This window comes from Benincasa hispida, chromosome 1 (genome assembly GCF_009727055.1).
Source record: "Benincasa hispida cultivar B227 chromosome 1, ASM972705v1, whole genome shotgun sequence".
Taxonomy (NCBI): Eukaryota; Viridiplantae; Streptophyta; class Magnoliopsida; order Cucurbitales; family Cucurbitaceae; genus Benincasa; species Benincasa hispida.
Genome location: NC_052349.1, coordinates 71,152,173 through 71,166,194, shown reverse-complemented (window position 1 = coordinate 71,166,194; position 14,022 = coordinate 71,152,173). Strand labels below are relative to the sequence as shown.

Sequence of the window (14,022 nt, the reverse complement as noted above, 5' to 3'; positions counted from 1 at the left end):
TAAGGAAGAAAGGACGGGCGAAGTTTTTAATGCGAGGAAGTCGTGTACTGGGTATACGACTTCGGGTAATCGTGTACCTGGTACACGATTCCCTCAGTCAAACCTGCATGACTGCCACGCCAGACTGGGTGTGTCAGATGGCCAGGTACTCGTGTACCCGGTACACGATTTAAACACTTATTTTTTGGAGTACTTTCCCTCAAATCCTATTTTTCCCTCTAACCCTATTTTTGTCATTATTGATTAAAAAAAAATTATAAAACATTGGTAATTAATATATATACACAGCAAAGCAAATACACCTGCTGTACATCAAGTAACCTTAAGACACGTAGCAGGAATTTTATCACGTGTACACTCCGCCATACATGCATTAACCAACAAAACCTTTTTGAGCATGTTGGGGCTGAATGGGTAAATTTTTATGTGATTGACGCAACCATAAGACCATTTTAGCGGAAGGAAATGGCCCAAGCAACCCGCTCACTGGAGAATTGTTTTTTGCTTCCATTTAGAGATGAGCACTGTGTATAACCAAATAATGATAATAATAACAACATGAAATACAACTGGCTTTTCTATTCAATATATTGTTATCGAATTTCTATTTGTACATGATCACAACGCACCCTTTTATCTTCTCCAGTTGTGCTTCAGATTTTCATAAATGGAATGTAGGCGATGCTAAGGTCATCTAGAATACCGGTCTACAAGCATCTTGGCATTCTCCGGAGCAAAGAATCGGGCCTGCACATAGCCATTATTAACCTGTTATTATATTATTCCCTTCAAAATTTATAATTGACCCTGCGTCTTACATTTCGAAATTCAAACATCTTGTTTTAATGTAATCTTTAATTAATGGCAGCTGTCCAAATTATCAAAATCACAAATTGTGTGGGAGGGCAAAGAAAAATAAACCTAGTAAACTACCAAAAGAAAAAAAAAAGCCTAGTTTGATGATTAATGGCCTATAGTGATTCTTTTTCCTCTTTTAATCGTTTTATGGAACTGGTTTTGTCTACCACTTTTTTGGGTAAAACAAAGCACATTTTCACTCATTTTAATTTATCTTTTTTAGTCATTAATTGGCGCTCCTTTCCGTAATACCTTGTAATGTTTGGGATTCTCTCTTGATTTCATGTTAATGAATTGTTTCTTTCACCAAAAGAAATAGAAAATTTGACATAAACATTAGGAGAAAATACAGTTTTAGCCTCTGAGGTCGGGGTTGGTGTTTGAGATTTTAAAATGGACTTTTGTCTTTGAGATTTGAAAAATAACTCTAAATGATTCCTGAGCTTCTAGAACCGTTAGTAGACTGACTATATGTGTTGATTTATCAAAGTATATCGATTTAGTATTTTCTTGTTCTGATTAGACATTCTCTCTTGAGTCTCGTCCCCTCTACTTCCTTTCTTCATCTCTCCTCTCCTTTAGATCAAATAGACACCAAACTTCAAACTTCAAGGATTAAAATTGTATTTTTTCTTTGAATATTATACAAGTTGACATATTCATTGTTGATTATTTCCTTTATTGTGAAATTTTATATTGTACTTATTGTATTATATTTGCTGTATTTTATTCTTTCCTTATTTGTAATTATTTTATTTTTTTCTTATTAGTAATTGGGTATTTCTTCTATTTAAAAAACCCTTTCCTCCTAAGATTAATAAGAGAAAACATAATGTTTTTTTAGCATGGTATCAAAGCTGGAAAATCAAAGTTATGTCTCAAATCCTAAAAACCTACCGCCATAGCCAGAATCCTAGCCTATCATTGTCAAAACCCTACCTGCTGTCTTAAATAGCACACCTTACTTCCGATCGCAGGTCGTCTTCTCAAGTTGGGGATTCTGATCTAGCTTGAACAAGTACAAACCAACGAGGCAAGCCATAGTTGCACGACACCATCACATTGTCCCTGTCTTTTGGATTTTGTTTTTAAGTGTTGTAGCTTCAACCCCACCTTATGAAGAGCTTGCGCACCTCAGAAGAGTTTGTGCACCTTTATTGATCCGGTGAATGGTGATTGTTCCAATGGAACCATCGGTGGAATCCTCTTAATCTCAACGGAATCGGGTAACCCCCCTGCTTCTTGTTCTAATGGATTCCTCTTCATGAGTTTGCATCGTGGAGTTTTGTTGTTTTGTGTTCGTAGAGGCCATATAAAATCAGTGTAAACTGGTTCAGTTTTGTTTCAACCGGTCTGGTCTGATTTTTTTTTTTTTCAGCTTGGTCTTAGCTGGTTCAGCTCATTACTTGGTTTGGTTCACTATTTGGGGTTGTTCACTGGTTCAGTTCACTACTCATTGTTGGTTCAATAATTTTGGTTTGGTTTTCGACTTACTTGGTTTGGTAGATTTACTATTTCCCATTATTAATTACTACCATGTTGCCCATGTTGCAAGAGCAAATTCATCAAACCCTACCAATTCGTCATCTAATAATTCATACGTTTCCTTGACTTAAATAGGTATCCTAAGACATTCTCATGTGGTAATTCATCTCCATGGATTATAAACTATGGAGCTTTTGATCATATGGCCAATTCCTCTTATTTATTTGAATCATATTCTCCTGTGTATTGCAATGAAAAAATTCGCATTGCCGATGACAACTTCACCTCTATTGCAGGAAAAGGAACTATTCCTTTGACTACAAAACTTATATTACGTTCTGTCCTTCATGTTCCAAAATTAGCTTGTAACTTGTTGTCTGTTAGTAAACTCTCTAAGAATGCTAATTGTCGTGTTATCTTTTGTGAAATTCCTTGTATCTTTCAGGATCAGGAATCGGGGAGGACGATTGGACGTGCTAGGATGATTGATGGACTCTATTACTTTGATGAAGTTTATGTCAATCATAAAAAAGTTCAAGGCTTGAGTAGTGTTTGTTTTCCTTCTGTTAAAGAAACTATCATGCTTTGACATCGTAGATTAGAGCATCCAAATTTCTTTTATTTAAAGTATTTGTTTCCCGATTTATTTAAAGGATTTGATTGTTCAGTTTTTCAACGTGAAAGTTGCATTTTTGCCAAACATCATCAATTCACCTATTTGCCTAAACCGTACAAGGCTTCATCACCTTTTTCCTTATTTCATACTGATGTTTGGGGTCCGTCTAAAGTCTTAACTCATAGTGGTAAGCGTTGGTTTGTTACCTTTATAGACGACCACACTCGTTTAACTTGGTTTTATTTGTTACCAAAAAAGTCAGAGATAAAAGAGGTTTTTGTTCGATTTTACAATATGATAGAGACTCAATTTCAAACAAAAATTCGAATTTTTCACTCTGATAACGGCACTGAATATTTCAATGAACAATTAACCATTTTTTTTTTGCAAGAAAAGGGCATTTTTCATCAAGCTACGTGTCGTGACACGCCTCAACAGAATGACATTGCTGAGCGAAAGAATAGACACTTACTTGAAGTTGCTCGTGCCTTTATGTTCTCTATGAATGTTCCAAAATATTTGTGGGGTGATGCTGTTCTTACAGCTGCATATCTGATCAATCGAATGTCGTCTAAGGTTTTGAATTTTAAAACTCATCTTAATCACATCAATGAGTTTTTTTCCCTAATAATCGGTTGTCTTCTGATTTACCGATTAAATTGTTTGGGTGTACTACTTATGTCCACACTTCTCCTTTTTCTCGAACTAAGCTTGATCCTCGAGCCACTAAATGCATTTTTGTAGGCTATGTTTCTCATAAGAAAGCTTACAGATGTTTTGATCCTTTGAGCCACAAGTATTTTGAGAGTATGGATGTGTCTTTTTTTGGAAAATCATTATTTTTTTGCCCAAATTTTCTTTAGATGGAGATATCTAACCTTGAAGATAATTTTTGGGATACTTTATCTCTCCCAAACATTAGTGGTCCTGCAATTATGAGCACTAGTCCTTTGATACCAAGTATGGAGAGTTCTTCTTCAGGGGAGAAACACTATAAAATGACTCAACAAGTAGAAATTCTGAGCTTTAGGTTTATACTAGAAGAAACTTGATTCAAAGAGTCCGAGATCGGACAATTGACTTATCACAGGACCAATCAAATACTTCGATGAATGATCCTGAAGATCCAGGTATTAAACACTTTACTCCTATTTCTCCTAGTTCTTATCTCCTTCTAATCCTTTACCTGATGTCTTTGATCTTGATATTCTAATTGCCCATAGGAAAGGTACTCGTAAATGCACCAAATATCCATTGAAAACTATTTTCCTTATCATAGATTGTCCGATTGTCATAAAGCCTTCACATCCAAATAACCAAGCTATTTGTTCCAAGGAATATACAGGAAGCCCTAAATGATTTGAATTGAAAATTAGCAGTGATGGAAGAGTTCAATGCAATGAAACAAAATTGCACATGGGACATAGTCGAACTACCAAAAGATAAAAAAACGATGGGATGCAAATGGGTGTTCACTGTAAAATATAAAGTTGATGGTAGTATTGAAAGGTACAAGGCCAAATTAGTTGCCAAGGGGTTCACTCAGACCTATGACATTGATTATCAAGAAACATTTGCTCCAGTAACTAAAATTAATTCTATTAGAATCTTATTGTTTGTGGTAGTTAATTTTGATTGGCCTGTTTATCAACTTGATGTGAAGAATGCCTTTCTCAATGGGGATCTTGAAGAAGAGGTTTTTATGGACTTACCACCTGGTTTTGAGGTGGATCTTGGGATTAACAAAGTGTGCAAGTTAAAGAAATCATTATATGGGCTTAAACAATCTCCTAGAGCATGGTTTGAACGGTTTGGAAAGGCAGCCACAAACTATGGATTTAGTCAAAGTTAAGCTGATCATATTATGTTCTATAAACATACTGGAAGTGGTAAGTTGGTTGTTTTGATGGTGTATGTTGATGATATCATTCTTACAGGTAATGATGAGAGAGGACTGAATATCTTGAAGAAAAACCTTGCTAATGATTTTCAAATCAAGGACCTGGGAACCTTAAAGTATTTCCTAGGAATGGAGTTTGCCAGATCTAAAAATGGCATTCTTGTAAACCAGAGGAAGTATATTCTTGACCTACTGAATGAGACAGGTTTACTTGGTTGCAAGATAGTAGAAACTCCTATTGAGCAAAATTTAAAATTGGTTGCTACAACTGAAAAAGAAGTAAAAGAAAAGGAAAAGTACCAGAGGCTTGTAGGGAGACTCATATACCTCTCACACACACGTTCTGACATTGCTTTCGCAGTTGGTGTAGTAAGTCAGTTCATGCATGCTCCCTGGTCAGTTCACTTTGAAGCAGTTTATAGAATTTTGAGATATTTGAAAGGTACTCCAGGAAAAGGTATATTATTCACGAAGCATGACCACCTAAACATTGAGGTTTACACTGATGCTAATTGGGCAGGAAGCACGACTGATAGAAGATCTACTTCGAGGTATTGCTCTTTTGTTGGAGGAATTCTGGTTACTTGGCGAAGTAAAAAACAATGTGTGGTTGCAAGAAGTAGTGCTGAAGCAGAATTTAGGGCATTAGCCCATGGTATTTGTGAGGACATATGGATAAGAAGACTATTAGAAGAATTGAATTTCTCTCAGACAATGTCCATACACATCTATTATGATAACAAGTCAGCAATTTCCATTGTCCACAATCCGCAAATGTGTTAACCAAAGGTCTTCCAAAGTGGCAATTCAACAAGTTGATTGACAAGCTAGCTATGAGTGATATCTTCAAACCAGCTTGAGGGGGAGTGTTGATTATTTCCTTTATTGTGAAATTTTATATTGTACTTATTGTATTATATTTGCTGTATTTTATTCTTTTTTTATTTGTAATTGGGTATTTCTTCTATTTAAGAAACTCTTTCCTCATAAGAATAATAAGAGAAAAAATAATGTTTTTTTAGCATTCATCAACTGTGTATACACCATGTAACATCTTAAGAGAAATATCAATTGACCCTGATTGGGTTGGGGTTTCAAAGCTTACATGTAGGAAACTCTTTCACTCGTTTCTTATACAAGAGCCAAATGGGAGAAACTATTCACTTCTCGTTTTGCAAGAAGATAGAACAGTAGCATCCTACTTGATTAGACCCCTTGGTTCAGGATCTAGAACTCATTAGTACATATACCACTTATTAACCAACATCAAGAACCTAGTAAGCCTAAAATGAGAAGCCATGCTCAAATACTTGTTTTGTTTTTTTCAATAAGATGTTTATATACTTGTTAAGTATTACATGTACTATGTAAAATAGCACCTATGACTGACAATTAGAACTGTGCATATAATGTCACTTTAGCTATGCAAGAATTTGGTATCGGATGAATATTATCATGTGTGGTAAAAAAAAATCACCACATAGATACTCTTATACTCACTTGGATGAACATCCGCTCAGCATCTCCAGACCTACCATTTTCCTTCAGAATAATTCCCTGTTGAAGCATTCATTAAAGAAAGCTAATAAACCTCTTTGTTGTAAATTCATAATACAAGACATGCCACCATTATCAAGCAAGTGAACTTGAAGATGACATTTTAAAAAAAGAGGGTTTATATACAAACCATATGGTGCGTTCACCTTCAAATATTAAATGCCTAAACACATAACATCAACCAACAAAGGTACACGGGGATGGAAATGAGATCATTAGAAACAAGTAATTGTATTCTAATGATTCATTGTCATACGGCATCAATGTGTTCTATACTCTTAAAGCCAAAATTGATTCTACATCCCATTTTCTACGTGCAAACATGACCCATCTCAACCCTGATCTCCCCTCTTAAAATATACCACGTTAACGAAACAGATTAAGCAGCATTGTAGTAGTACATTGTTCCTAAGAAGACAGAAGCATTGGAATTTTTTTTAACAAGCCCACAATAATAATTTTAGCAAGCAATGAAGCAGTAAGATCATAATGTCAGTTACTTTATACTTAACAGGAATTTAGTATTTAAAAAAAAGAAAAAAATGAAATTCTCCTTTTCTCATGAAATCGTATGTTTGCCAGTTTGCCTGTTACTTGTGAGTGTGTGTGATGTAGAAACATAATCTTTTGTTAGTTATTTTAAAGTCTAACTGTATTTTCCTTTAAGTTTGTTTTATAACCGGTTACCTACTAAACCGGTCATCTCTAGTGTATAGTAACTGGCTGGCACCCTATATAAAGGGCTGCTTTGTATCATTTGGGGAATTGAATAAGACTTGAGGTATTTTTTCTTCACTTGTGTGTTGTGTGTGCATCAAGTGGTATCAGAGCCCCAATCTAGGCCGACTTTTGTCAAATTCGGATCCTTTTTCCCTTCAATCATCATGATTATGGAAGCTTTCATCCACTCTCTAAGGCCACTTGAATGATGTTGAACTAGCAGTCGTGGACATCAATAAACAACTCACTACCATCGCCAAAGCCATAGAGAACCTTACACTTCAGATTATTTCCTTCACTTCCACCCACTCGGCTCCAAGAATTCCCACCGAAGGTAGAGCCCATCTTCAAGATAGCTCTCAAGAACTTAGGTTGATGAGGTCTAATGACCTTTCTTTACCCAGTTTTATGGGAGATGATTCTGGCTCCTCGGAAGATGATGAAGTACTAGTGCAAGAAATGCATCAAAGATTTTCAAGAACGCAGGTGGGAGACCAAGAATTCCAAGAACACCCGATTACAAGATCAAGATGGATCTACCACCTTTTAATGGTCGTATGGACATTGAAAGGTTCCTCGATTGGGTCAAGAACGTAGAAAACTTCTTTGCTTATACTAACATTGCCGAGAAAAAGAAGGTTCGATTGGTTGCATACAAGCTTCAAAGTGGTGCTTCCGCATGGTGGGAGCAAATTGAGAACAATTGGAGGTACTATGGCATATCTCCCATTCGAAGTTGGCCTAAAATGTAACATTTAATGAAAAAGCAGTTCCTTCCCATGAATTATCAGCAAGTACTTTATAGTAAATACCAACAATGTTGTCAAAGGGAATGCTCCATTGCTGATTATACCGAGGAATTTTATCGCCTTGGTGCAAGAAATAACTTGCCTGAAACTGAGCAATAACAAATTGCAAGATTTGTGTCTGAACTTCGAGAAGACATCAAGAAAATCGTTAATCTACATCCTTTAGCCTATCTTGCAGATGCCATTGCTTTAGCTACCAAGATTGAAAAAGAAGAAAGAAGCAACTTCAGTCAAGAACTCCAATCGTTTCCCATGGGGTAAGCAATAGAATGCCTAAAAGAAACCCAATCTTGAACCCAACAAATCTTCTACTCCTCATGACAGAAATTCCATGGCCCGAAAGGAAGACCAATCCAAGAAGGGAGCATCCACAAGCAAAGGTAATTATGGTACTACTCTTAGAAAAAATTCTAACCCCTATAACTATCCTACTTTAGGTAAATGCTTTCGGTGTGGACTGCAAGGACATCTTTCAAACAAGTGCCCACAAAGAACTCTAACCATTCAAGAAGAGGAAGATTCGACCCAAGAACACCAAGAGTCGGATGAAGATGCCAAATTTTTACAAGTAGATGATGGGGACCAGTTTTCTTGTATCATTCAAAAGATCCTCCTCACACCTAAAAAGGAAAGTCATCCATAAAGAAATACCCTTTTCCAGACTCGATGCATGGTAAATGGTAAGGTATGCCAAGTAATAATAGATAGTGGTCACTGTGAAACTGTTGTGTCTAAAAAACTTGTAAATGCCCTCAACCTCAAAACTGAAGCTCATTCGAATCCATATAAGATAAGCTGGATTAAAAAAGATGGAGAAGCTTCAGCCTATGAACTATGCTCTGTCCCTTTATCTATAGGAAATTAATATAAGGACCAAGTAGTTTGTGACGTTATAAACATGGACGTTTGCCATATACTTTTAGGAAGACCATGGCAGTACGATAATCAAACAATCCATAAGGGAAGAAGCAACACCTATGAGTTCATGTGGCTAGATAAGAAAATTGTCCTCCTACCTTTGGAAAAAGGGGAAGATAAGAAACCTACAAAGCATCAGTCACAACTTTTTACATTAACTACCAAAGCTGATTTCTTGAAAATAAAAAGACCCCTGGTTGCCTTTAAAAACAAGATGTCTTTAAAGAATCACCTGCCCCTATACCTTTGGAAGTGCAATCTTTAATGGACAAGTTTCCTATTTTAACCGAGGAGCCTTCTTCATTGCCACCTTTATGCAACATTCAACACCAAATAGATCTCATTCCTGGTAGTACTTTACCTAATTTTCCCCACTATAGAATAAGCCCTAAAGAATACACCATTTACACGAACACATTCAAGAGTTACTAAATAAAGGTCTTATTCAACCTAGTTTGAGTCCTTGTGTAGTCCCAGCCTTGTTCGCTCCTAAAAACGATTGGTCTTGGAGATTATGTGTTGATAGTAGGGCCGTTAATAAGATCACAATAAAATATTGATTCCCTATACCTTGGCTTAGTGACGTTCTAGATCAATTAAGAGGAGCTTCCCTATTTTCGAAAGTAGATCTAAAGAGTGGATATCACCAAATCCAAATTAAACTAGGAGATGAGTGGAAAATAGCCTTTAAAACTAATGATGGTTTATTTGAGTGGCTTGTTATGCTGTTCAGACTATCTAATGCACCAAGTACATTTATGAGATTAATGAATCAACTCTTACAACCATTTATAAAAAGATTTGTAGTTGTTTATTTTGATGATATTCTTATTTATAGTTGCTATGATGATCATTTATTACATTTAAATTCTGTTGAAATTATATTTTAGCCCGGTGTTTTTGTCTTTTATTAGTCTAGGGTTTCTCATTGTTTGGTTATTTATACATGTTCTTGTATTGTGTACTGTGTATCTGAATTAAAAATAAAAACTCTTATCGTGGTTTTTTCTCCCTGGTCTAGGGTTTTCCACGTAACTCTGGTGTTTTTTCTTTTTCCCCTAACTTTTCAAGATGGTATCAGAGATTGGTGATGAGAACGTACTGGAATAGAAGAGATTCAGTCATCGACTCTAGTAGAGGATGGAACTCCAAGAGAAAACTCTAACAGTGCTGAAATTAGGGTTACTGTCGATCAATACCTACGGTCATTACTTGGACCGATTCAGATTCAACCAGCCCTAATCGATCCAGCCGTTACTGCCGTCGGAGGATCCCCGCCACTGCCGACGACGACTTCAACCACACTGCCGCCGCTGCCGTCGAGACTCGACCATCCGCCGTCAGCCCAGCCCAGATACGAGCGTCCATTGTCGACTTCCTATGTTTTCCAGCCGCCGGGTTTTACAGCCGCTGATTCTGCTCCAGATCCCGCCGACGGAAGGGTTTCAGGTCAGTCGTTCTCCCTTCCGACATTACCTAGTTCTGTCTACCCATCGAATCTTCCATCTTCGAGTCTTCCTTCATCATCGAGTTTTCCATATTCGAATCTTCCAAGCCCTCTGAATGTGCCCGATATATCGGTCTACTAGAACCCACAACGTCATTTGAACCACCCGGTCTAACCGAACCCAATCCAGCCGAACCCGGTCCAATCGAACCCTTTACAGCAACTTCTTGTCTCCCACTATTTTTCCTCTGGTCAGCCAGCTCCTCCTGTTGGTTTTCCCACACCGACAGAAACGATATCTTCAGGGGTTTATGGGCAGAAACAACCTACAACGATTCATGGTGGGACTGTTAGTGTTCAACAGCAACTGGCAAACCTTCAACACCAAATTTCTGCACGTGGAGCAGCTGTTAGATCTTTGGCCAATCCTTCAACAGATTTTCTACCAGATACATACCCGGGGGTTGCGTTATGTTCAGAAACTCCGGTAACTACTTACCCTATTTTGCCTTTCACAAACATTATGTCTGGGTCTGTAGGCAATTCTGCAGGAATTTCCATTGGCGAAAAACTTAATGGACAAAATTATTTTTCTTGGTCACAATCTGTGAGGATGGTTCTCGAGGGGCGGCACAAGTTCGGGTATCTAATAGGGGAAATACCCAGACCAAACCCCGGATATCCTCAGAACGAATATGGAAGGGGAGGATTCTCTCCTTCGCTCAATTTTATTAAATAGTATGGAGCCTCAGATCGGTAAGCCTCTTCTTTACTCAGCTTCTGCTTGGATATCTTGGGAAGCTGTCCAGAAACTTACTCGAAGAGGCAGAATGCTTCACGCTTTATACCTTGAGAAACAGGTGCATGAGTGCAAGCAAGGGACACTCGACGTAACATCCTATTTCAATAAATTATCACTGTTGTGGCAGAGATGGATCTATGTCGGGAAATAGTTTGGAATTGCCCAGTTGACGGGGTTCAGTATTCGAAGATTGAGGAGGCTCACCATGTCTATGATTTCTGGCTGGCTTAAACTCGAAGTTTGATGGTGTTCGAAGCCGAATTTTGGGACAAAAGACCAATGCTGTCCCTGATGGAAGTTTGCTCTGAGGTCAGATTGGAAGAAGATCGAACTAGCGCTATGAATGGTACAATGCCTAATACCCTGGACTCTGTTGCATTTGGAGTCAAGTCATCGGGTTCAGAAAATGACAAACAGAATGGAAAGAACCCTCCAATTTGTGAGCATTGCAAGAAACCATGGCATACGAAAGATCAATGTTGGAAATTACATGGCCGACCTCCAAATAGCAAGCGGCGTCCTCCGAACGACAAATCTAAGTCCGGTCGCGCCTTCGTTAGTGAAGCTGTGATGGTGCCCTCCAGGGACGAGCCAGGTGGATCCAGGTACAAGTCGGAATCGGCAGTATTGCACAGTCAGGTAACTCCCCATTCCTTTAGTTTCTTTGCTGAGGGAGATGAATCCTGGATTCTTGATTCTGGAGCAACGGACCATCTAACTGGATCATCTGACCAATTCCTCTCCTATTATCCAAGTGCTGGAAATGAGAGAATAAGAATTGCAGATGGGTCATTTGCCCCCGTTGCAGGAAAAGGCCACTTATCCCCATTTATTTCTTTCCGACGATGCTTCGTTTAGAAGTTATCTAGCACTTGTTTACGGTCTTCTCTTACTATTTCTGAAACTGATTTCTTATTATGGCATTTTCGTCTTGGACATCCAAATTTTCATTATATGAAATATCTATTTCCCCATTTATTTCGTAATGTGAATATGTCATCTTTGTCGTGTGATGTTTGTATCCGTGCTAAGCAGCCTAGGGCGTCTTTTACCTCACAACCTTACAAACCTTCCCAGCCCTTCCACCTGATACATAGTGACGTTTGGGGCCCTTCGAATGTCACAACGGTATCAGGTAAACGGTGGTTCGTTACCTTCATCGATGATCACACTCGTCTTACATGGGTGTTTCTTCTTACAGACAAGTCTGAAGTGACAACGGTCTTTCAACAGTTTTACATTACCGTCGAAACCCAGTTCAATACCAAAATCGCCATTCTTCGAAGTGACAATGGGCGTGAATTTGTTAATCAGACCCTTCGTGAGTTCTTAAACTCGAAAGGAATTGTCCACCAAAATTCCTGTGCCTATACACCTCAGCAGAATGGGGTGGCCGAACGGAGAAATTGCCACCTCATTGAAGTAGCCCGATCCCTCATGATACCTGCATCCTTACCCTCGTATCTATGGGGAGATGCTGTTCTTACTGCAGCTCATCTCATAAATCGAATGCCCTCCCGTGTGCTCAAATTCCAAACCCCCTTAGAACATTTTAAAGAATCCATCTCGTCCACTCGCCTTTTCCCTGATGTTCCTCTTAGAGTTTTTGGGTGCACCGTGTTCGTCCATAATCATGGTCCTCAAAGTAAATTTGCTCCTAGGGCCCAAAAATGCGTCTTTGTTGGTTATCCGCTCCATCAATGGGGCTACAAATGCTTTCAGCCTTCCTCTTGAAAGTATTTTGTCACCATGGATGTCACATTTCTGGAGGACAAGCCATTCTTTCTCGTTAGTCCTTTTCAGGGGGAGACTTTGAGTGAAGAGGCTAACACTTTCACCTACTCTGTTCCCTTAGACTTGTTTCCCGAACCTATTCCTGAAACAGAAACAAATGAACCTATCATTCCTACAAAACAAGTGCCTTGGATAACCTACTATCGAAAGCATCTCCGAAAGGAAATGGTTCCCGAAATTGTTTCCCCTATTGCTCCGCCGGAAGGTGTTCAAGAGTCAGAACCGGAACCGGCTCAGGGTCAAGGTACCCCTAGTCATAATGACAATGAGTATGTTGAAGGTGATATAGGGGACTCAGGTGAAATTAGAGATGATGACAGTGCAGTCAGGGATGATGGCAATAATGAAGCGCCCAGTGGTGCTCAGGGGACTGAAAATGAACAACAGTTGGGTACATATCAATAGGTTGACAAGACCAATGAGATTGAGGTTGATGCTACCTTGGATTTGCTGATAGCTCTGCGAAAAGGTACTAGGTTGTGCACCAAACACTCTATGACAAGATTTTTGTCTTATAGTAACCTGTCTACGAGATTTAGAGCTTTCACCACCAGCCTGGATAATGTGATAATTCCGGACAAAAATCCCTGAATGGCGAGGTGCAATTATGGAGGAGATGCGAGCCCTTGAGACTAATAAAACATGAAATCTGGTTAGTCTTCTGAGAGGGCACAAAACCGTAGGGTGCAAGTGGGTGTTTACTGTCAAATACAAGTCAGATGGAACTCTCGACAGATATAAGGCCAGATTGGTTACAAAAGGATTCACTCAGACGTATGGAGTGGATTACTCAAAAACCTTCTCACCTGTGGCAAAACTTAACACTATTTGTGTCCTCCTTTTTGTGGCTGTTAATCAAGACTGACCTCTTCATCAGTTGGATGTGAAAAATGCGTTCCTGAATGGTGAACTGGGAGAAGAGGTTTATATGAACCCACCTTCAGGTTTTGAAGCCCAGTTTGGCAATCAGGTGTGCAAATTGAAAAAATCCTTGTATAGACTGAAGCAGTCCCCTAGAGCTTGGTTCGATCGATTCACCACCTTTGTTAAATCTCAGGGGTTTGTTCAAGGGCATTCAGATCACACCTTGTTCACTAAAAAGTCAGCACCAGGAAA

The 14,022-nt window shown here is 38.6% G+C and overlaps 1 protein-coding gene across 2 annotated transcripts in view; it reads right to left on the bottom strand.

Moving 5' to 3' along the window:
* Positions 1-252: 252 nt before the first annotated feature.
* The window catches only part of LOC120072738, a 66,744-nt gene continuing 52,974 nt past the window's right edge, over positions 253-14,022 (bottom strand). The window contains exons 12-14 of one of the 2 annotated variants that reach the window (XR_005480593.1): positions 6,360-6,416; positions 630-747; positions 253-524 (exon numbers count right to left, since the gene is read on the bottom strand). Coding sequence is in view for 1 of the 2 variants with exons in the window: in XM_039025214.1 (XP_038881142.1) it covers positions 691-747; positions 6,360-6,416 (114 nt within the window). In the remaining variant the exon portion in view is untranslated. Of the gene's footprint in view, positions 748-6,359; positions 6,417-14,022 lie in introns of both variants that reach the window. The other variant, XM_039025214.1, reaches the window with a different exon arrangement.